General features: G+C 34.8%; 3 protein-coding genes and 1 non-coding gene across 4 annotated transcripts; all 4 read left to right on the top strand.

The window, feature by feature from the left end:
* Positions 1-1389: 1389 nt before the first annotated feature.
* LOC126713291 (F-box protein SKIP8) lies at positions 1390-6228 on the top strand. Its single transcript, XM_050413011.1, has 3 exons — positions 1390-2080; positions 4165-4361; positions 5774-6228. The coding sequence occupies exons 1-3, from the start codon at positions 1640-1642 to the stop codon at positions 6030-6032; spliced, it is 897 nt and encodes a 298-aa protein (XP_050268968.1). The 5' UTR covers positions 1390-1639; the 3' UTR covers positions 6033-6228.
* A 540-nt stretch (positions 6229-6768) lies between these two features.
* Positions 6769-6840, top strand: TRNAQ-CUG (transfer RNA glutamine (anticodon CUG)). Its single transcript has one exon. It is a non-coding gene; the product is annotated as a tRNA-Gln (tRNA).
* A 1510-nt stretch (positions 6841-8350) lies between these two features.
* On the top strand, positions 8351-11323 carry LOC126713290 (uncharacterized). The gene is made up of 3 exons (XM_050413010.1): positions 8351-8691; positions 10089-10331; positions 10977-11323. Exons 1-3 carry the CDS (start codon positions 8438-8440, stop codon positions 11011-11013), a joined length of 534 nt encoding a protein of 177 aa, XP_050268967.1. The 5' UTR covers positions 8351-8437; the 3' UTR covers positions 11014-11323.
* A 6148-nt stretch (positions 11324-17471) lies between these two features.
* LOC126697429 (uncharacterized) lies at positions 17472-18437 on the top strand. Its single transcript, XM_050394430.1, has one exon. The coding sequence runs from the start codon at positions 17472-17474 to the stop codon at positions 18435-18437; it is 966 nt and encodes a 321-aa protein (XP_050250387.1).
* The last annotated feature ends 5506 nt before the right edge of the window (positions 18438-23943 follow it).

The raw sequence follows: 23943 nt of genomic DNA, 5'->3' as shown, positions 1-23943 counted from the left end.
TACAACAAATCATATGTGGTAAATTGTTATTGATTATAATTTGAATCTACAAACTTAAATTACTTTTTTGCTCACTCATAACAACCAATTAGGATTTGTTGTGAATATGTTATGGACATAACATTTCTCTAAAAATATTTTAATTTTTAACAATGTTATAAATACACTTTGTTATATGTAAGAAAATAGCATTTGTTAAATCATGTTAAAAACACATTTTGTGCGTTATTTTTTAGATTTTTAATTTTATATAGGGTCTTATTAATGGGGTGCCCTTAGAACATTTGTTAATGAACTATTTTAGGAAAGTTCTAATACTACTTTCGTGGGAAATATAAAAAATTGTAAGAAAAAGTTAGCCTTTTTTTTTTTCTTTTTCTCATAAAAAGTTTCTAAAAATAGTTTCTAAATCAATGTTCTTAAGGCATTCATTAACTTATTCCTTTTATATATATATATATATATATATATATATATATATATAGACTACAAGTAAGATTAGAATTACTTTATTTACTTTACAAGTGATATTGCCCTAAGATGAGTTTTGGGCTCTTGAAGGAATATATAATAGTTAAAGCATTAGCATCCAAATTTCTTAAAAAATACTCATTTTATACTCTAAAAAACTACTTTGTCTATTTTAACAATCTACTTTTAAACTCACCTTACATCCCTATTTCTTTATTTTCACATTACACCTAACGCTATTTATTTATTTCACTCTCTTTCTCTCTCTTCCTCATTGTCACTCTCTTCACCATGGCGATGTCTCTCTCTTCCTCTTCATCTCTATCTCTTCATCATAGCACAATAGCCACAACCCATCGCCGCCACAACTATCAAACCCAAAACCCAAATTCCACACTACTACGACCCACACCACCATCACAACACCACTTAAGAGAGAGAGAGAGAGAGAGAGAGAGAGAGAGAGGTGAGTAGAGTTCACTATAGCATGTTGCAAAAAAATTTTAAATATGAGAGATTGGATGTGGCAGGTAGCAGGGTTTCTTTTGATTATCTTCTTTTATTTTTTAAATTGGTGTTCTAAAATAGCAATTTAGGTGATTTAAACACCCAAATGGTAATGCTCTAATTACTATAAATTTTAGTGCAAAAAAGTTACCAATTAACGTGACAATGATTATTGTTGATGAATTTTTTTTTTTTAATAAAGTTGTTGTCATTTTAATAACATAATAAATAAATATTTTAATTATTTTTCTAAGGTATATTTTCCAATAATATTTCAAAGATGTGCTGTAAACGACCAGTCGTTTAATGGAAGTTAGTCAACATGTGAAGAAATCAAAAATACAAAAGCATCCTAAAAACAAGAAAAACCGGAATTACTTACTCCTATAGGTCCACCTTCAAGGTTTTTTTGATTTCTCACCCAAACAAAAAAAAAAAAAAAAAAACCACCGTCCTTGTTGTCTTCTTCTTCTCCCCCCAAAATCCTAGTCTGCAAATCGATTTTTGTGTTTCATCTCAAACAGCAAAAAAAAAAAAAAAAAAAAATTTAGAATCCTCGATAAATACTAAATTATTCAAAAAATCGAACGTACGGAACTTTAGGGTTTGGTGGTGGTTTGTTTTTCATGTTTTTCTCCGAAGAAGCTTTGATGTCGCATGAATGGAGATTGCCTCTAGTTTCACTACGGTCCTCTCGTCTCAACCGTTCTTTGTGCCCACAATAGTCACTGCTCTCTGTTTGCTACTCACTCTCTTCGCCTTCACCACCGTCCGATCGATTTCTTCCAAAGCTTCTAAATCGGTCGTGGACGGCTGCGATTTCGCCGCGTCGGCGAACAAGAAGGGCGGCGGAGGTGGTGGGGGTTGTGATTGCGTTTGCAAGTGCACTTCGCCGGAGATGGTGGAGAAGGTGAATTCCGCGGCGGTTATTGCGGCGGAGAGACAGACCGGCGCGTCGATGATGGAGCAACTCGTGCCGGAGATTACCACTCACGCGCTCAGTTACTTGGACTATCCCAGCCTCTGCCGCCTCTCGATGACGAATTCGCTTATGCGAAAAGCTGCCAACGACGACAACGCTTGGAAAGCACTTTATCACAAGGTAAATTTCTAAATTTTTGAGTGTAATTGTGATTGTAATTGAGATTAAGGAGCATGGCATTGTTGGAAATTCAAATTACTCATTTGGGTATCTAGCATTATTGTTGAATACTGATAATTGAGTATTGCATTGTTGGGAATTTAGCAACTAGTAATTTAAAACGACAGTAATGCATGGAAAAAGTGGTAATTGTGATTTTAAGGAGCAAAGTATTGTTGGGATTTTACTCATTTTAGGAAATTCGGTAAATTTTTACATGCTATGGAGCATTACATTGTTGGGAATTTAGCAATTAGTAATTTTGTTGAAACAATGATAAATCATTGTGGAAAGCGGTAATTGTAATTGTAAATGTGATTGTATGGAACATAGCTTTGTTGGGAATTTACTCATATGGCTATTACTACTAATGTGTTTGAACTTGAATGGTGATATTGCATGGTAAGAAGTAATTGTCATTATGTGGAGTGTTGCGTTGTTTGGGAAATGGGAATTAGGAATTACTAATCTTGTTGAATGATGAGAATGCATGGAATTGGCAGTAATTGCAACTGTAATGAGTATTGCACCGTTGATTAAGGATAGTTGGGTGTGTTGAGGAGTAATTTTTTTTTTTTGCACAATTGAGTTGAGAACATTGGGTTAAGATCCTCAAGAGTTCTGAGGGTAACTCTATCTTAGAGTTTCTAAAATCCTATGCATTCAATTTGAAATGAATGGATTGGATTTTTCAACTTATCAAAAATTTAAATAGATACCAAATTGGTGATTTTTAACCTTTATTTAAATTTTGATGATGTGGTAAAATTCAATCCACTTATTTTAAAATGGATGGATAGGATTTTAGGACATTCATGATGGAGTTACTATAAGAGCTCTAGAAGATTTTAACCGAACCACTAATATCTTTGGTTAGATTGGGCTTCAAAACCTATTCAATGCATGTGAAACTTATAAGTTAGAAGTAAAAAAAAAAAAAAATTATTGGAACCCACTAGCATATATTGTTGTGTTTTGTAGAGTTGGAATGTGGATTAAGTTTGTGGTGTCGTTTGAGGTGTTGTATGAGGAGTTTAAGCTATTTTGAGATCATCTGCTACTGGTGAGATCAAATAGAGATAAAATTGGGGTTAGGATTGGGTTTGGGGTGTTGTTTGAGGTATTGTATGATGAGTTTAGGCTGTTTTGAGATCACCTGCTACTGGTCAGATCACCTAGAGATAAAATTGGGGTTAGGATTGGGTATGTGGTGTTGTTTGAGGTGTTATATGATTAGATTAGGCTATTTTGGGATCACCTGCTACTGGCGAGATCAAATAGAGATAAAATTGGGGTTAGTACTTTTTTTTGTTTAATTGGAGTTTCCACTAAGTTATAAAATTTATAAGAAACCAAAGTTTCTTTCCTTCCAGTTTTTTCTTGGTTTTGCAGCCACATTGTGGGTTTGTTGACTTGGGGAAACGTAGTGTTGAAAGCTTTTGGGGGGTAGGGTGGGGGTGTTATTCCAACCTATAAATAAGAACTTTGGAAGGACAAATTGTTAAAAAGTATATCCTATTATTGTCAAGAAAGCTGTTTAACTTGTAATTATAGTGGGTTTCCTTTTTAGTGTTTTCTTCTTTGTCTCACCTACAGGTCTTATCTGTCAGTTTTAGCTCAAATTATCTCGGTGTCCTAAGAAGAAAATTAAGGAAATGGCATTTGAAATTTTGGGGTTTTGAAATCTGCATGTGGAGGGGAATGTGTCCGGATCATGCCATCTGGATTTGATATTGATGTCTGTTTTAGTTTATTTTTGTCTCTACGTTTCTGTATTATGCTTGTATGCAAGACCGTGTATTCTGATTACTATTTTTGGAATTTTAGGAATTCAGAGCATTGTCTTTGTATCTGACAACAGTGGTTGGCTGTGTTAGATACATCTTTTCAGGGGGGCATGTTCCTCATGTTTGCTAGGTTTATTTATTTTATTTTATTTTGGATGTCATGTATGTGTCACCAGCAGACCTGCTGTTTTATCTACTGATCACTATCTGTGTTTTGGATGTATCAATGAACTTCTTGTTTCTCAAATTCTCTTTTAGGACTTCACATGGGAACAGGATAGTGTGACACCAGCCAATGGGTGGAAGGCGTACTATGCTGCTACAAGAGCCATTGTGAATATTAATACTGAATTCTTCAACATCATTAGAGAAAGGTCTCTTCCAGCAATGAGTCGTTTTTGGCTAAATGCAGATTTTGTGAAGTGTGTTCATGCATCAGGAGAACTCTTTTCAGGGTATGATGTTTTTTAGATTTTCTTACAAAAATATGGTTTATCTAAAGCTTATGTTGCATTATACTTTGATTGCAGAAATATAAAATTTCAAATATGTTTTTCCAAGTAGCCTAGCCTATAAGTTGCTTGCAGTAAAATTGTGACATTGTTTCAATCATGATAATTTTTTTTACTGTAATTTTGCATAACTCACTCTCTCTTACCAATATGTATGTGTGTATGTATTATGTTGCTGGGATGAAAAGGGAGAGAGGGGGGCTGCGGGGTGGGGGGGGGGGGGGTATTGTTGGGAAGTATGCACCGTGTACCTCTTGTACCTGGGTTGCTGCAACCATGCTATAGCTATGTAGTGAGTAAGTTAGCATGATTCTACTTGGTTGAGTCCAGAAATGCCTGGTTCTAATTGACTGATGCTTTCACTAGCTGAGATCTGACATGGTGTTCATGTAGGATTTGGCCTAGTAGAAGTGGATGAGCCACAAAAATACCCTTCACATGTGTGTCAAAGATTACACTTGAGGAAAGGTTGCCCATGTATATATATCATACTGAACTACTTTCGTGTGTTTGTTATGTAGAATGTATGCTTAGATGCATTCCATGTGCATATGCATGCAAATTCATACACGTATATGGTTTTATATATATATATATATATATATGTGCGTGTGTGTGTGTTTGTTTGCTTATGTGATTCTGATTGGGATTATTTCTGCCACTTGCTATAATTTGTTCATCTTCAGAGTTGCATCTCATAGACTTCTAGCATGTGCAGCATTTAGTTTGTTGGTGAAGCAACAGGCTGATCCATAGTTGTGAAAGGGAAAAGGTCAATTTGTAGCATTATGGCAGTTCTCATTAAGCTGCTATATGTTTGCTTGGTTTGAAATTCCATGTTTTCTGGCTCTGCTTCCCTAAGTTAACTGAATCTGATGGACATTTAAATTTTTTAACGTTTCTAATAATTTTATAGTTAGAGATTCTTGACCTATTTATTGAAGTCAAGTATATAAGAGAGTTCTTTAAAAGCAGAATGCTTTCTTTTAATGGTGGAAACATCAGAAATATTTGAGCACTGGATATAGAATGTTAATTAGATGGGATCTTGAGACAGTCCTTTCTGTTCTAAACTTCTAAATAACTGAGAGAAGGGTAAGGTGGAGTTCTAGCATTGGATATTTTATAATTATTTCTTGCACAAGTAAGAACATCATAGCATGTTATCTACCTGACCCAGGCACTGGCTTTCAACAAAGAAATGCATAGTTATATGCTCTTAAGTTTTCATACTTGCAAAAGCTGTAGGGCTTGCTGGGATTTCAACTTTTTATCTGATCTCTACTGTTGAGTTTGCTTTTCTACATTTGATTGGAATTAAACAGGAGCTGAGTCATTTTTGTTTCCTCCTTCAGGTATAATGCTGTAATACAGAGTTGGCAGCTTGCATTTACTTGGGAGCAAGGTGTCAACTTTCAAGTTCGAGATGTACGGGCTCGGGTTATGTCAGAAATGGCTTGGGTTTCCATGAAAACCTTCGTTGACATGGATTCCGGGCCATTCAATGTAACTAATACCTTTGAGTTCCATAACGGACGGTGGTATATGGTGCATCATCACAGCTCCGTGATGACCATTGATGGAGACGTGGAGCAACAGCTTGTGCATGCATAACAAAAGAGATGATACCAATGAGATATTAAATACTAGTCACCAAAAAAAAAAAAAAAAAAAAATAGTGGTGATATTTGCTAGCTGGAGCAACTTGCATGAAATTTCATTATGATTTCTTTGGATTATCCTTATTAGTTTTGCCAACCTCAGTTTTGGTTGTTTCGTGGTAAAGAGGTCCTTTTTTTTTCCCTCTTAATCTTTAGTTTATTTTTGGTTTTACCATTTGCTAGAGCTATTTACATTAAAAAATTCGAGTGGGATGGGAATGAGTGTTAAAGAGTTTCACATGGATTAAATTACTGGAAGTTCCAAATAACAAATTTTCAAACTAAATTAGGAGGAAAGAAAGTGGATTCAGGGATAATATGTAGAAGTAGAACTGGAAATGAACCATATGTGGTGGAAATAACCAAAAGGAATTGTGCAACTCTGCTTTCGGAAACTACATGATTTGTACATAATAGGGATTGGTTTTGTAAGAAAGTATAGACTAGAGATGCTTGAATGGCTTTGTTGCAATATCTTCACGTAGTCTTTAGTTTACTAATACAAACTTGGATGACAAGTGATCTGGTTGATCAATCAATCCTCTTTCTTTCTAGAGTGAGAAAGAAGACAACAAAGTTTCAAATATCAATGCTGCCCATCAACGGTAGAGTAATCGACTAAAAAGTTTCTGATGCATGGGCTCCATGGAACAAGATATATAATTTTAAATTACGAAAGAGAGCAACAAGGTTCCATGGTCTAGTGGTCAGGACATTGGACTCTGAATCCAGTAACCCGAGTTCAAATCTCGGTGGAACCTCTCTTTTGCATTTTTTGACTTTGTTATTCATTTTTATTCAAAAACTTGTCGGTTTCACAGCCCCAATTTTGATTGAATACCTAAAATAAGGCCCTCATACTTTCAAATATCCTTTTTATACACACACACACAATTTAATGATTAATTAAATTAAATTTTTTATTTTATTAAATTCATGTTTTCAAAGATGTTATTTTATGACATATACTTTTATCTCTATATAAAATATATTTGATTTATTGTGGATTATCATTCTTATTTTCTTTTAAGAAGATTCATCACTTTATTTTTTTAATGAAAAACAAGATCTTACAATTCTCAATTCCTTCATAGACCTTTAATCTAAGAGACACGTCTACCAATTCTACGTAAGTTCTCAATTTTACCTATCATGAATGTGGAGATATATATATATATATTTTGTTGTTGAGAAGAATGAATGTGGAGATATTCTTAGAGAGAGTAATGCTAGGAGAAAAATTATTTGCGCAATCTTTCTTGCAATTTATTATGGTGGCAGAATATAATGGGAGCAATATCACTCATTGCTATCAAATTCATTTTATTTCGACTGAAAATTTTCATTTTAATTAGTTAACCAAAAGGCATCACTCCTTATACCATTTAATTTGGTCCCATTATGCTAAATTCTTATCAGTACCATCATTTCAGTTGGAATTTGAACAAAGCTTTATTTCATTTTTTTTAACTATTTTTTTTTCATTACTTAACTCAAGTATGACTTGTTTCCTTTTTCTTTTATTTTTCATTAATAACGTATTTCCTTAATTTATTTTTATAATGATGTTATTAAGAATGTGTATTATATTATGATTGTGAATAAATACATGATATGGTAGAACACTATCTGATGAAGAATTAGATATAATTATTTTGTATGTATAGAGTAACCCCAAAAGGGCCAAAACGATAGTATGAAATATCAAAATATTTTGTTTTAATGGACAAACCAAAATGACTATCGAAATAGAATTAAATAACATTTATATTACTTTCATAAGAATTCACCACAAATATTCTGTTTTAATGGACAAACCAATATCAAAATATTCTGTTTTAATGGACAAACCAAAATGGCTATTGAAATAGAATTAAACAACATTTATATTACTTTCATAAGAATTCACCACAAACACCAACAATTTTTTTTATATAAATAATTATAAACTCTATTTTTATCATATATCAATCATAATATTTACGATAACTGATCTATGGGTGAAGATGCCAAGAAAATTTTGTTAGTGGATATTAGAGATAGTATCTGATTAACTTGCCTTTAGTTTACGGTATTTGTTAATGGACAATTTTAATAAAATTAAAATATTATTTTTATAAAAAAAACTGTAATTTTTTTTTCTTTCCTGTAAAATTTTTACAAAAATAGTTCAATAACAATCCATTAACAAAATCGTTTTAGAAATACATTACAATAATGGTAAGTAATAAATATGTGATCTTAGTTTCCTTACTGACTCCATACTCTCTGGGCCTTACGTTTGAAACAAAACAAAGCTTTAGTAGTTGTTATCCAATCCTCTCCCTGTTCACTCAGACAGACAGAGAGAGACAGAGAATGGGAATTGCTCTAGTCTCAGTTCCAGCACCTCATCAGAGCTTACTCTCTCAACGTCCAAACATTAGCAGCAACACATGGTTGCATGGCTCAGCAACTACTTCCATTAGATACCCATCTAAGCTCACCATCCCTCACTGCTCTTCTTCAACTTCTGTTGTAGAAGAAGGCCTTCCTCCTCCTCCTCCACCACCTGATTCACTTCCTGTACAGTCAGAATCTGCCACCGATGACACTGACAAGCTCCCTCTGAGGTACTACAACTTTCTTATTTTGAATTCCAGCCAACCCAGTTTGGATATTGATAAATTCTTTAACTTGGAAAATCATTACCAATTATCTTCATAAAGCTTGTTTCTTTGAGTCTCTAAGAAAGCCATAGGAAAGTGAAAAAAAAGGCCAAAGTTTTGGGTTTTTATTTAGTGTTATGGTTTCGTCCTAAGAATTATACTCATCTCATCTAAGCCAAATTGTTGCAAGAGGCTCATTTTAGTGTATTTGTTGGGTTGGGTTGGGTTAAGAACAATTTTGTACACACATTAGATTAGAATAGTTTACAACATTTACAAAAAGTTAAGCTCAAATGTTGAGGGTTTTTTTTTTTTGATTGAGAAAAACTCATATGTTGAGGTGAATTATACTTTACAAGCCAAATTGTTGCATGAGGCTCATTTTGAGTGATATTTGGGTCTTTGCTGGGTTGGTTTTAAAACACATTTTATCCATATATTTGATTAGAGTAAGTTACACCAAGTTAAACTTGTATTTTGATATGAATTATACTCGACAAATTTACAAACACTTCCCTTATTATCAAATGCAAATTGGAAATTCAGTTTTAATTATTAGTATGATTGTTCAATTCGGAGGTCAAATCAATGGGTAAAATAAATGGAGTTGATTAAATACGGATGAGGCAAATTGTTGCACTAGGTATGAGGAAGTAATACGAGTTAAAAGGGGGCTGTGACTAAAAGCACGTTTATATTTTATAATTGTCAAATGTGGAAGCTTGTCAATGTCACATTTCATAGACTCTTATTCATAGATCGTTAGTGACTTATGAAGAATACACGTGGGCAACCCCAAGATTTTGGGAATAAGGCCTGATTGTCATTGTTGTTGTTTAGCAACTTATGTACCAAGGGATGAAGGTTCTGAGTGTTAGAGTTGTGTGAAATTTTGATAGCAGTTGGGTTTAGATATACTTGCTAATAATAATTGATGGTTTTGGACTAGGCATGTTTGTGCAATAATATGATCAAAACAGGTTACTGATTGATGCTTTTGAAAGCTTTTCTTACAGAGGAAACTCTAGTTGGTCTATATGGTTTTTCTTGCATAAAAAATCCTTTTAAATGGTTACTTGATCTTTGGAAGAAACTGGTCTGATGCAGGTCAATCTTCATTTAAAGAGTAATTTGGGTAACATAATTTCTTTTCTTGTGCTAGTTAATGAATCAATGAATTGTTGATAAATTTAAATTTTGATACGCAGAAAAGCCTTTTGGCTTGACCATTGTAGCATTGGGACACTATTGAGGTTTCTTTTTGTCCAAATTTAACTTCTAACTTTGATTTCTCGTGATTGGTGATATAAATAGGAACAATGTTCCATTCTAGTGCTGTAAACAAACTTACTTTCCTGCAGGGGTTGTAAGGCCTGTGGGAGGGAAGAAATAGAGAATGGATGCAATGGTGAGGGTAGAATTCAAGGTGGGATAGCAACATTTCCAGGCTTTGGCTGGTGGCCAATAAAGGCTTACAGGCCTTGCCCTGGATTTGTGGCATCTGGCGGTAGGTATACACGACGTGGGCAAAGCATGGATGAGGTTGCCTTTGGAAGGGGGGGGAGAGGAGCTGCTGTGGGGACTAGCGGTGAGGTTCAGTCAAGGTAAGACTCCTTTGTTTTTGTTACATTTCTTACTCTCCTATGAATTGGTCTTAACGTCTCTGGATGCTGTCACTGTCATTACAGACGACTATGGTACATCTAAACGCATAAGAGATATTTGAAATTTGGATTGTGTTGCTAGTAGAGGTTGATTACATTTTTGTAAGTGAGAATTTTGGGTTAAAGTTAGGACACTCTACATGTGTCACTTCATTTTCCTCTTCAATTAGAATATTGACCAGGAGGAAAGAATATTTTATATAGAATTCAAATCAAAATCCATACACTTGCATTGCCAATCCGAATGGTGGATATATTACTTTTGTTAAGTGTCATTGAGAATAATGGTTTAAGTACAGTCCACACAAAGAGAGAAAGTTCATGCACATTTCTTGGATAAAGGAAGAATCTTTGTATATATTCTTTCCAGCTTAAAGTAGGTGTTTGGTTATTGGTGATCACAGTAACTGCATTGGCTGTGCATCATTCAGTTTTGATGAAATAAGATTCTTATTCGTTAAAAAGAGAAATAAGAATCTTATATTCCTGTGTCTTATGCCTTTGTTTTGGAAAAGTATTGATGACTTTCTAATCTAAGCATTGAATCCCTTGATCCTTGACTCCTTATTACACATATTCATGCAGCAAGAAAAGTCAAGGTCCAAGTAAATTTAAGAGATAACTTGTGTGGTAAAGGATTTTGATTAAGACAAAGGCAGGGCCACCTAAATATGTGGGAGGGAGATACATTTGCAGCTATAGTTGAAGCACTGAAGGAAGATGCGAAAGATCGGATGGAGAAATGTTTACTTTCCTCGCAACATATCAAGATAATTGGAATGAGATTCGGTGGGTTAGTTCTTCAAAGCCGACAATTCAATATTCTGTAATGGTTTTTGAAATGTGGACATTTCACTGTTTTTGAATTCTCAAATACCAATATGGACACTTAAATACTTAATAGTATGAAAGGTCTGTTACTTCTCTGCTCAGTTGGAGCTGATTCCTTTTGTCAATCTGTTCAACTTATTTGTATATGTATTGACTTTTTAAAACTTGACTTCTAATTTTTTGTTTAAGTAAAATTATATTTTTGCCCACTTATCTTTTTAAGTCAAATAAACCAATGAAAATGAACAACCACTAAGGCAATGAATATGTCCCCCCTCCCCCACCCCCCCCCCACCCCCCCCTTCTTTTTTAATTATGTTGAGAAAATTATAATTTTATCTATCTCCTTTCTTACTCTCTTTGGTAGGGTGATGGAAAATATTGGGAGTTTAGAAAAGTGGGAGGATAGAAAATGTTTGTATGTTCTACCATGTGTGTTTAGTAGAGAGGAAATTACTAGTAAGCCATCATTATTAACAGTGGAAGATCATAAAAAATAGAGGGGTAATTTTGTAATTTTCTTAACGTCATTACCTTCCCATTTTCTTCCCAATTTGGAAGGAAAAAAAAATTATGGGGTCAAGTGGAAAGTTATATCCACCCTGTTTTCCTTCCTTTCTCTTTTCACTTCAACCAAATAGTAGAAAATCACACTTTACGCTTCGTTTCCGTTTCCTATTCTCATTTTTTATTCAATAGGTTATGTAACAACTACTAACTAGGGTAACAACTAGTGAACTATGGGTTAGATTGTTAAATTGACAAAAGTTCTAAGCTCTAAAGCTAACAAGTAAGCCTTGTGAGAAAAAAAGTAATGTTATAATCACAAACTATTTTACAACATTTTTACAAACTATTGATGTGGTCAATTCTTATTGTTTCTCATCTAAGCTCATCATTAACATCACATTTTTGCTTACTAATAACTACTCACCACAACAGCAATTTGTAAAAAATGTTGTGAAAATCATGTTTTGTTGAGTATTTTAGCTTAATGACAAAAGATCCTAAAATCACTTACTAATAACTACTCATCACATTAGCAATTTGTTAAAGCAATTTGTAAAACATGTTGTGCAAATCATGTTGTGTCAAGTATTTTAGCTTAATGGCAAAAGATCCTAAAATAAGGTTTTAGAATAATAGGTTTTAGAATAATTTTAATCAGTTCTAGTGGCCATCTGTTATAATTAACGGCATTCAGTAACGCAATAGCCCTTCCCTTCGGAAGTGCATCTGGAATTCGTATTGTCTGAAATATGTCCAAATCTTCTATCTCACTTTTCCTGCTCCACTCTATACTCTACCAATAAAAACTTGCCACGTATTCACATAATTAATTAAATACTACCATTAATCAATAATGATAATATTAATAAGTCAATAATGATAGTATTTAATTAATTATGTTAACACGTGGCAAATTTTTATTGGTGGAGTATAGAGTAGAGTAGGAAAAGTGGAACAGAAGATTTGGATTTGTTCATAAAGGCGACTTTGTCTATTTTAGCGTCGCGATAATCCTACTTTGTTTTTACTTCACTTTGATAAATAAACTCTGACGAGTTTCTAGAATTTACTCTACTTTGGTTATCCATTTGGTTTAGGTCAATATTTTTTTTATTTATTTCATATACTATTTTGAGGTCTACACAATTAAAAAAGAAAAAAAAGATCAAATGTAATTTATCCTTCTTATTAACATTATATTTAAAAAGGTAAAAATATGTATTATATATCCATAAAAATTTGAATAAAAATTTATTTTAGTTCATAAAATTTGGCTCAGGTTCTATTTTAGACTTTAGTCTGAACAAAATTGTAAATGTACCAAGTGAGTCCTTCTATATCCTTATTATTATTATATTCTTACTTACGAGGCCAAATTTTACAAAGTCACGTGGTGTTCTATTAACGACAAGTTTACAAAAGGACTAACTTAATATGTTTATATTTTGGGTTGGGTTAGGTTGGGTTTGTGGTATATATCAACCCAACCTTACTTTGGGTTGAGAAATCTCCCATTCGGATTGGGTTGTCGGGTTAGAGTCATTCAATTAGGTCTAAAAACTTGAGTTTTATTCAACTATTTAAACTTATTATTCAATAAATTGTTGTAATTTACACAATTGGGCATAATATTCTAATTTCATTCAAAACTAAGTCTCAAAATTCCAAAATAAATTAAACTAATAAATTTAAATTAAGTTTCAAAATTTAAAATAAATCAAACTAAAAAAATTTAAAGTACACATTTTTTTTTTTTTAATAAAAAAAATTAACTGATGTGAGACATAGTACACGCGTGCACAATAAACACTCAAAAAAATCCGATTAAATCCACTCGTTAAGACCACCCACGTTGTGCTCCTAAGCCACATGACATTATTAAGTTTGCTCTAATACCATTTGTAATGACTTAAGGAAAAGGTCTAATCAAATTTGTTCTAATACCATTTTGTAATGACATTATCAGGTTTGCTCTACTAGTATTTGTAATGACTAAAAGGTTAACTAAATTTGCGTTATATCCCAAAATGACTAGTCTAGTCACAATTGAGACTCTTTGTGGTTGTTTATAAACCTTTGATTGATTAACTTATTTTTTCTCCAATGTAGAACTCTCAGCACACACTCGCACAACATAAATTCAAACAATTCAATCCAATTTAATCTACAACAATTTGGGGTATCAAAATATGTGCGGATTTATAAGAGTGGATTATTTGAATGTGTTTTATGCAAATGTGTGTTGAGTCTCATATTGAGGTAATTACTAGATAGATCTTGAGTTTATAAGTGATTATGAGGATTTCCAATTGTAATTTGACTAGTTTTGTTTTTAAGTATAGCATAGATATGACTAGTGCATTTCTCAAGTTATTACAAATGGTATCAAAGCCAACTTAGTAACCCCATGTGGGTTAGGAGACATTATCTCTCAATGTGGGCCCTGATGAGGGTATCAAGGATTTAAGTGAGAGAAATTGTGATGTCCTAAATTGATATTGTAGGGTCATGTTTTGCGGCCCAAACCCAAGATGTATGAGATCTTGGACCTGTGAGCCCGGTACAATAAATTTGTAGAGAGTGGGTCGAAGAGCTAGGCCTTAGTGCATGGATAACAGTTAATATGGTGTTCATGACAGTCAAGCAAATATGAACTGAGTTTATCAAGGAAGGTTGGTCCTCAGCACAATCCGAGGAGCTTTTTCTAGTATATGTTGAGTGATAGGGGTTCTAGCCCCCCCCCCCCCCCCCCCCCCCCCCCTTATTGCCTCCCTTCACCCTCTTTTATATTAGTTTCCTTCCTCCCGATTTAGATTCATAGTGCTAATACTTGTCCCATAAGCCCCTCCCCAAAGTTGTTGGGAGTGGTTGTAAAGGCAGAAAAGCATGGTTCTGTCAGGTACAAAGTATTGAATGCAATAATGGCAGCTTTCCCCTAGATATTTCTATTCTTTCCGTTGTCCTTTTCTGTCTTAGTACTTTTCCTATTCCATGGAATGACCCGGAGTGCCACTCTTAGTGATAAGCCGTTCCCTTTGTCCTCGGCCACACTTGGCCAATGAGGGGTTCTTCCCATGGTTGAGGAGGGGTTCTCCCTTGGACTGGGCCCTTGGCCCAACGTGTATATTGGTGTGGGCTCCTCGGTCTGTTACCCCCACAGATATTAAATTAATCGTGTGTGTATTGTGCATGTGCGCACTAAGTCTCACAACAAGTATATATTGGATTGATTTGGGCTTTTATAAACAATTACACAAAGAATCTTATGTGCGACTACACTAATAATTTTGAGGTATAGTATAGATGTGGTTAATTTTTTTTTTAATTTTTAATTTTTTATAATTTCATCATGAGAGAGAAAGAGAGATTGAATTTCGGAAATAACGTTTACATTTCTAGGATTTGTAAGTAGGTCCGATGTATAACTCTTAAATTCTGTCTAAAATTCTCTCTCAAAAAAAAATTCTGTCTAAAATTCTTATGTGAATTAATTAATTTTTTTAAAATTTTTTTATGATTCATCCAAACTTTGAAACTTGATTTGATAGAATTTTAAATAATGTCAAGTGGCTGGCTTTTGTATCTAAGCACATCTACGGCCAATTAAGTTTTTAAGTAATAAGAATATGTCCCATACAACGAATTCTCTCGTTCACCTTACAATCTCATTTAGATTTGGTCGACCAGTTAGATTCCAAAATATATGGATGCTTTTTTTTTTTTCAAGATCTCACAAGCAATTAAAAAATTATTAATTACCACCGTGCATCCTTAGAAGATCTTAGGATCTTAGAAGATCTTAGGATCTTAGGATCTTAGTGTGATAGTTATTTCGCAAGTATAAGTGCTTATGAGGTGTAAGGGGAAAGGGCCGAGGTTCAAGTCTTTAGAAGAGAGTTTCACACACATATACACTTAGATTAGGCTAAAGTAGAAATTCTATCTTGTATAAAAAAAAGAAAAATTATTAATTAGTATGTTTTAAAAAATAGCATTTAAACTCCTATTATGTTTATAAAGGTTAAGATATTGTAAGGCTACTGACAATTTCAAAGACATAAATAATAAATGAATTAGTTTCAAAAGAAAGTATATTTCATTTTGACAAAATAATTGAACCTAAACCCCATAAATCTACATTCGTTATGGATTGAAATCCACACCCTTCTACTAGAAAATTAGGTCAATAATTACTAGAAAAAGATTGGAATAACCCAATTCTCGACCCCTTTTCATAAATTGTAATTAAGTTGTAACATTTTTACGTACAGATCATGAAGCCATGAACTAACTAGTTCGAGAATTTCTGCCCACTGATTTATCAACCATAGTAAAACTAAAAGAATCTTGACGTTGGCTTGTTAAGATGAAGATTCAATAGCCATATATCTATTGCATGCATTTTTGTGAAATTGGTGATGTGGCTTGCTATATCTTCATCCTAGATTTCATGCCCTAACTAAAGATCGAATTAATCCTCCATTATAAAGATTTTAAAAATAAAACAGGATCGCGATCGCGATCGCTAGTGGGATTCCTATATCTAGATCATGGTAGATGCTCTACAATCCATATATGCATGCATATCATAAACCATTAGGACCCACCAACACAAACCCTTAATTTTCAGCCCTCCTATATATAGGAATGAGGCTCTCTCTAACTTTCCTAGTATGGAGGAGAAAGTTCTGAAAACTCAGTCTTAAGGAAGTAGACAAGGTGTGATATTGGTACGGCTCGTCTTCTACCTTCACACCCAAAGCTCCGAGATGAGCCGAACCAATATCACTCTTGTATGCTTCTTTGCATAGCTTCTTCTTCTTTTTTGGTGTTTTATGGAGTTGAAGCTGTCATCAGCTGCTTACAAGACCATAATACCTTTGGAATCCCTACTGTAAATTTTCTGTGATCCATTTTTATCTTCATTTTGTTCTTACTTCGGAATTTAAAACCCTATGCTACGCATGTTTGTTTCTATAGCTAGCAAGTAGCATGATAACAGAAAAACCTCTTTTCTTGAGATTTGTTTGTACTTTGAGTCATTTTCCAAGTAATTCTTTTGAAATTTAATTTTCCAAGAAAATAAAATGTTGGCTGGGTATATTGCTAGACTATTTTGTTATGAACATTCATGTTTCAGCTTCTCTTCCTCAGGGGGAATGTACAGTCTTAGATGGTGATAAATCAGTTGCAAAGAAAACAGATGCAGATGCAAGCAATAGATTGGATTCTCATCTTGAGGGGGAATGTCAAAGTTTGAAGGTACATGAGAGTATTTCAAGATGAGGTTTCAGATTAGGCAGAGAGGCAGAGTATTGGGGCAGAGTACACGTTGTGTTGATGAAGTTTGCCAAAGTCATTAAACGACAATTGCCTCAGCTACAAAGCATACGACCTGTAGCTTTCTGTAATAGTGTAATCAGTTTACATGTAGCTTTCTGTTGTAGTGTAGTTAGTTTATTTGTATTGACACGTGTAAGGTGATGATCAGTTGTATGTTGTAATGATCAGATGGTGGGAAGTTGATCCGTGAAATTTGGAATTGGTTAGGGAGTGGTTAGATTATTCTCTTTGTTCTTTAGGCTATATAATCTTTCTGTAACTGTTTCTTTGATGTATTGATTCAGAAATTTCACAGAGCTTTGATTCTTCATTTTTTTTTTCTCTCTCTCTCTAGCTTCACTGTGTTTGTTACACTATGTTTTCTTACATGGTATCAGAGCATTTTTGCTTTCATTAATGGCGAATCAAGATCAAGTTTCTTCTTCCACTGCTTCTCAATCTAATGCTCATCGTGAGCTTTCTCCAATGGAGGATCCGAGAAGCCCTTTCTTTTTGCACCATGGAGAGTCACCAGGTGCGATTCTCGTTACTCAGCTCTTGACTGAGGACAATTACCCCAATTGGGCTAGGGCTATGCTTATGGCACTAGATGCGAAGAGCAAGCTGTGTTTTGTTGATAGCTCTGTCACGATTTCTATGGCTGTCACACCCCTGGAGAAAATTGCTTGGTCGAAGAACAACTCCATGATTTCCTCATGGATTTTGAATTCCGTTTCACCTTACATCACTGCAAGTGTGATCTACAGAAACACTGCAATGGAGGTTTGGAATTCACTCAGAAATCGTTTTTCTCAAGCTAATGGTCCACGGATTTCACAGCTTCAGAAGATGATCTCAACAATTATGCAAGGAGATGCAACCGTGACTACCTACTTCACTAATCTTCAAGCATCATGGGATCAGTTACTCAATCTCAGGCCTTCACCATCTTGTTCATGTGGTCGATGCATTTGTGGAGTGAATGATAAAATCACACTCTTCAATCATCAAGATGCATTGATGCAATTCCTCAATGGCTTGAATGAAGCTTTCTCACAAGTTAGAACTCAGATTCTGATGATGGAGCCAAGTCCTTCAATTGACAAAGCCTTCTCTTTGGTGATACAAGAAGAGAGGCAGAGGGCTTTAGGTTTCAATGGAGGTGGTGTGTCAGTTGATTCAACAGCTCTGGCAGTCAAGACTCAAGGGTTCAATCAAGGAGGAAAGAACAAAGGCAAAGGCAGACCTATCTGCAGTCATTGTGGAAAACTTGGCCATTTCATGGAAAAATGCTACAAACTAGTAGGATTTCCACCAGGATACAATCAAAAAGGCAAAATTTCTGTGGCAAATCAAGTGATTTTTGATGGTGAAAATGGTTAATCCGAGGCTACTTCAAGCTCCTTTCCATTCACAGCTGAGCAATGCCAGCAATTACTACTGTCAATGTTGAGCTCTCATGCTTCTTCCTCTACCAGTCAAGATGTTGTTCATGCAGCCAATTCTACTCTCTTAGGTATTTCTTGTGCCTCTTTCCAGGATTCTGTTTGCCTTAATTTGAAGAATTCGATTTTTTCTAAAAATCCTTCAAATAAAATAGCTCATAATGCTGAAACTTGGGTTCTAGACATAGGAGCCACTGATCACATCATTCATTCTACATCCCTTTTCACCAGCATAACTAGTTCCTTGTCATCCTTTGTACATTTGCCTAATGGTGAAAGGGTTCTTGTCACACACATAGGCACAGTCCAACTTACCCCAACATTGATTCTTGAAAATGTGATTTGTGTCCCAGCTTTTTCATTTAATCTGTTATTAAACCAAATCATTATCATGCTGTTTGGTTTTTCTTTCAAACTACTGTTTTATACAGGACCTTACTTGTTGGAGAGTGATTGGATTGGGTAAGCTTTACAACAATCTTTATCTGCTGCAAACCTCAGAAAATTGCAAGACTGCTTCAGAAGCAACTACTGTCCTAGAGTCAGTTTTCAAATCTTTTGTTCATTTTGTTTCTAATGATTCTACTGTCAATAAGTCATACTTATGGCATCTTAGATTAGGACATGTGTCTGATGACAAACTTCCTTATTGTGTATCAGATGTATCTTCTTTTCATTCCAATAAAGAATGTGTTGTTTGTCCAATTGCCAAATTTAAAAGATTACCCTTTCCTCATTCTAATCATATATCTGAGCATGCTTTTGATTTAATACATTGTGATGTATGGGGACCTTTTGCTAAAGCAACTCATGATGGTTTTAGATACTTTCTTACAATTGTGGATGATGCTACAAGATCCACTTGGGTTTATCTAATGAAATCCAAAACAGAAACTAGGCCTTTGTTAATCTCTTTTTATAACATGATCTTTACTCAATTTCAATCTCATATTAAAGTAATTAGGACTAACAATGCTCAAGAATTTTTTCTCAAAGATTTTTATGCTCAACATGGGATTATACATCAACACTCCTGTGTTTCTACTCCACAACAAAATTCAGTTGTGGAGAGAAAGCATCAACACATTTTAAACATTGCTAGAGCATTGAAATTTCAGTCAAATATACCACTTTGCTATTGGGGGGATTGTGTTTTGACAACTGGTCACATTATTAACAGGCTGCCTAGTACTGTTTTGAATCATAAAACTCCATTTGAGAAACTTTATTGCAAAACTCCTTCTTATAATCACTTGAAAGTGTTTGGATGTTTATGTTTTGCATCTACCTTAGCTCACAATAGATCAAAATTTGCTCCTAGATCTATTCCTTGTGTCTTTCTTGGATACCCTTTTGGTGTCAAGGGTTACAAATTGTTGAATTTGATAACCAAACAACTTTTCATTTCAAGGGATGTATCTTTTCATGAACATGTTTTTCCATTCATCTCTTCTATCACTTCACCACAAGCTTTTATCTCTTTGCCTCATATTCGTCCTAATGTGGCAACCTCAGTTGATGCCATATTTCTTGATCCTGTCCTTCCATCTTCACACACTTCTCCTTCCCCTTGTAATCCTACTCAAGTTTCACATCAAGCAGTAGATCCTATCAATACTGTCATCCCTGATTCTATTGTACCCGAATTTGTCATATTAGATTCTAGTCATTCCACTTCTGCAGAATCTGTTACTATTCCTTTAGTTGCTCAAAATCCTACAAATGATCCACCTGCATCTATTCCTGCCATAAGAAGATCTTCTAGACCTTCTAAGGCTCCTACATACTTGAAGGATTACAAATGTAGCACCATTACTTCAAATGAGCTTACACAATCCACTCATCTCAGCAGCAACAAGTCAGGTTCTATTCACCCATCAGGTACTAAATATCCTCTCTCTAATTACATTGATTCTTCCCAACTCTCTCCTTCCTATGCCCATTTTTGCTTCCTTATTACCTCCATCCCTGAACCAAGATTCTATCATGAGGCTATTAAGAATCCTAAGTGGAAAGATGCCATGAATGCTAAGATTGCAGCTTTGGTTTCTAACAATACTTGGACACTTATTCCTTTGCCTTCCAACAAAAGGGCAATTGGATGCAAGTGGGTCTATAAGGTTAAATACAGGGCAAATGGATTTGTGGAGAGGTATAAAGCAAGACTAGTTGCAAAGGGATTTACTTAGCAAGAGGGATTAGATTTTACTGACACTTTTTCACCTGTTGCCAAGTTAACTACTGTTAAAACTCTTCTTGCTATCTCTGCTGTGAAAGGGTGGCACTTGGTACAGTTAGATGTTAACAATGCATTCTTGAATGGGGATTTACATGAGGAGGTGTATATGTAACTCCCTCAAGGCTTTCACAGCAAAGGGGGGAATGTTGTTTGCAAGTTAAATAAGTCTTTATATGGACTCAAACAGGCCTCAAGGCAATGGAATGCTAAATTTTGTTATGTTGTCAAACAAGTTGGTTTTAAGCAATCCAAGGCTGATTACTCATTGTTTACAAGGAGGCTTAGTGGTTCTTTCATAGCATTGGTGGTCTATGTTGATGACATTCTCATAGCCAGCAACAATGTTCAAGAGGTTGAAGCACTCAAAGTCTCCTTAGATCAACACTTCAAGCTTAAAAGACCTTGGAGGTGTGAAGTACTTTCTTGGTCTTGAAATAGCCAGATCAGCCAAAGGGATAAGCTTATGCCAAAGAAAATATGCTTTGGAGATTCTAAAGGATGCTGGTATGTTAGCTTGCAAGCCTAGTAAAGTACCAATGGAGTAGAATTTAAAGTTGAGCAAGCTACAAGGTACTTTGTTACCTGATCCTGGAGTCTACAAAAGGTTGGTTGGTAGATTGATATACCTAACCATCACCAGACCAGACATAGCCTACCCGGTTCACAAGTTGAGTCAATTCATGTCCAAACCAAGAAAGCCTCACTTAGATGCAGCTTACAAGATTTTGTAGTACATAAAGGGGTGCCCAGGTCAAGGAATTTTCTTGTCTACATCTTCAGATTTTCATTTGAAGGCTTATATAGATGCTGATTGGGTATCTTGTATAGACACCAGAAGATCAACCACAGGCTATTGCATATTTTTAGGTGATTCCTTAATCTCTTGGAAGTCTAAGAAACAATCTATAGTGTCTAGATTTTCTGCTGAGGCAGAATACAGAGCTATGGCTGTCACTGTGTGTGAGCTAACTTGGCTGCTATCATTGTTAAAGGATTTGGAGATTTGGCATCCTCAACCTGCTCTTCTATTTTGTGACAATCAAGCAGCCATTTATATTGGAGAAAACCCTGTGTTTCATGAGAGAACCAAACACATAGAGGTTGATTGTCATGTTGTTAGGGATAAGGTACAAGACAATGTGGTTAGGCTGTTTTTCACTCCCACACACACTCAGCTGGCAGATTTGCTCACTATGGCCCTTAACAGTTCACAGTTGAGACATTTGTTAAGTAAAATGAATGTTATGAACATTCATGTTTCAGCTTCTCTTCCTCAGGGGGAATGTACAGTCTTAGATGGTGATAGATCAATTGCAAAGAAAACAGATACAGATGCAAGCAACAGATTGGATTCTCATCTTGAGGGGGAATGTCAAAGTTTGAAGGTAAGTGAGAGTATTTCAGGATGAGGTTTCAGATTAGGCAGAGAGGTAGAGTATTGGGGCAGAGTACACGTTGTGTTGATGAAGTTTGCCAAAGTCATTAAACAACAATTGCCTCAGCTACAAAGCATACGACCTGTAGCTTTCTGTAATAGTGTAATCAGTTCACATGTAGCTTTCTGTTGTAGTGTAGTTAGTTTATTTGTGTTGACACGTGTAAGGTGATGATCAGTTGTATGTTGTAATGATCAGATGGTGGGAAGTTGATACGTGAAATTTGGAATTGGTTAAGGAGTGGTTAGATTATTCTCTTTGTTCTTTAGGCTATATAATCTTTCTGTAATTGTTTCTTTGATGTATTGATTCAGAAATTTCACAGAGCTTTGATTCTTCATTCTTTCTCTCTCTAGCTTCACTGTGTTTGTTACACTCTGTTTTCTTACATATTTCTCCACACGCACAATTACTAGCTTACATCGAAGCAACACGGTATTTGTCCTATAAATATCTTTGAAGAAAACTACTTATTAGGGTCATATTTTTAGATTTTGGTAAATTTGTTCCTAAATGAACTTTATATGTATTTTGAGCTTTAAGTGTTTAGTGACCAGTATTATATTGAAGATCTGTGTTGAAGACACAAGAAAATTGCTCAAGAAAGTTACTGAAGTAGGTTCCTCGATAACTCTCGATACATGTCAATCTATCTAGACTTAATGAAGCTCATTCTTGGCTCGGCACCTCTTTACCAACTAAGTTACGATATTTCAAAACAATGTCTATTCCGACCCATGATGACTTGGCCCGTCTTAGGATTCGTGCACCAAGGTTCCCAAAGGTATAAAACAGTAATTTTCAGCTGTCATCATACATAGAGAGGAGACACACATACTAAGAAGTTGCCGCAATTTTGTATACTTTGTTTGGAGGTGAAATAGGGTGAATGGAAAACTTTGGAGAGATAATGGGATGGAAAACTTTTTTGGAGTGTGTTTGGCTAGGTGAGGAGGAAGGAAAATAAATGGTGAGACTCAGGTGTTTTCTCCCCAAGCCCACCAAAAAGTTTTCTCCCAAAAATAGAGAGAAAATTGAAGGGAGAAAATGAGGCTGCTTAATGGACAAAAATGCTCTTATGCACTTGCACATGGGCTTTGTCAGTACATTGCTCTTCTTCATTTTTTTTTTCTTCCTCTTTGCCGTTGCCTTTTTTTTTTTTTTTTTTTTTTTTTTTTGATTTTGATTTAAGTGTACGTTGCTCATATTCTTTTGTGTTTGGTTTTTTGGTTATTTGTCACTTTTATTTTAATTGAGCATCATTTTTAACAAGGGTATATGAGTAAATTTATATAAACTCATTTTTTCTATCCCTCCACTTTTTCACTTCTAACCAAACAAAAAGGAGGGAAATTAAAATCTTTTCTATCCTCCTACCATTTTCTATCCTCCCACTTTTCCACTCCTCCAACCAAACAGACTTTTTAGGGTTTTGTACCAAGCTGCTACTTGTTCATATTGGAGCTTGTTGTTGTGAACAGTTTTGCACCAACTAGTTGCAATAATCAAGGTTTGTTATAGGAGTTAGTCACAAATTGGAGATTCATGCATAGAAGAAATTTGCTAAGATGAGTAGTCCAATTGGTTTTGAGTTGAGCTTAGATATATCTGTAGGTTCTACTAACGTAGGTACTTCAGGATAGGTAAGATTCATTTTACTTGTAACCTCAATCTTTTTTAGAGGATTTTTCAGGAGTAGTGACTTAAATAATTACTTGTCGGGGTTTTTCTTGCGAGGGTTTTCCCCATTTTGACCATATTGCTTGTGT

Source organism: Quercus robur, chromosome 2 (genome assembly GCF_932294415.1).
Source record: "Quercus robur chromosome 2, dhQueRobu3.1, whole genome shotgun sequence".
Taxonomy (NCBI): domain Eukaryota; kingdom Viridiplantae; phylum Streptophyta; class Magnoliopsida; order Fagales; family Fagaceae; genus Quercus; species Quercus robur.
This window is presented reverse-complemented; position numbering and strand designations above follow the sequence as displayed.

Coding starts and splice junctions, on each gene's coding strand:
- LOC126713291 (XM_050413011.1), top strand. CDS start 1,640: ATGGAGATTGCCTCTAGTTTCACTACGGTCCTCTCGTCTCAACCGTTC. Junction 2,081..4,164: donor GGAAAGCACTTTATCACAAG/GTAAATTTCTAA, acceptor ATTCTCTTTTAG/GACTTCACATGGGAACAGGA. Junction 4,362..5,773: donor TCAGGAGAACTCTTTTCAGG/GTATGATGTTTT, acceptor TTCCTCCTTCAG/GTATAATGCTGTAATACAGA.
- LOC126713290 (XM_050413010.1), top strand. CDS start 8,438: ATGGGAATTGCTCTAGTCTCAGTTCCAGCACCTCATCAGAGCTTACTC. Junction 8,692..10,088: donor ACTGACAAGCTCCCTCTGAG/GTACTACAACTT, acceptor ACTTTCCTGCAG/GGGTTGTAAGGCCTGTGGGA. Junction 10,332..10,976: donor AGCGGTGAGGTTCAGTCAAG/GTAAGACTCCTT, acceptor ATATTCATGCAG/CAAGAAAAGTCAAGGTCCAA.
- LOC126697429 (XM_050394430.1), top strand. CDS start 17,472: ATGGCGAATCAAGATCAAGTTTCTTCTTCCACTGCTTCTCAATCTAAT.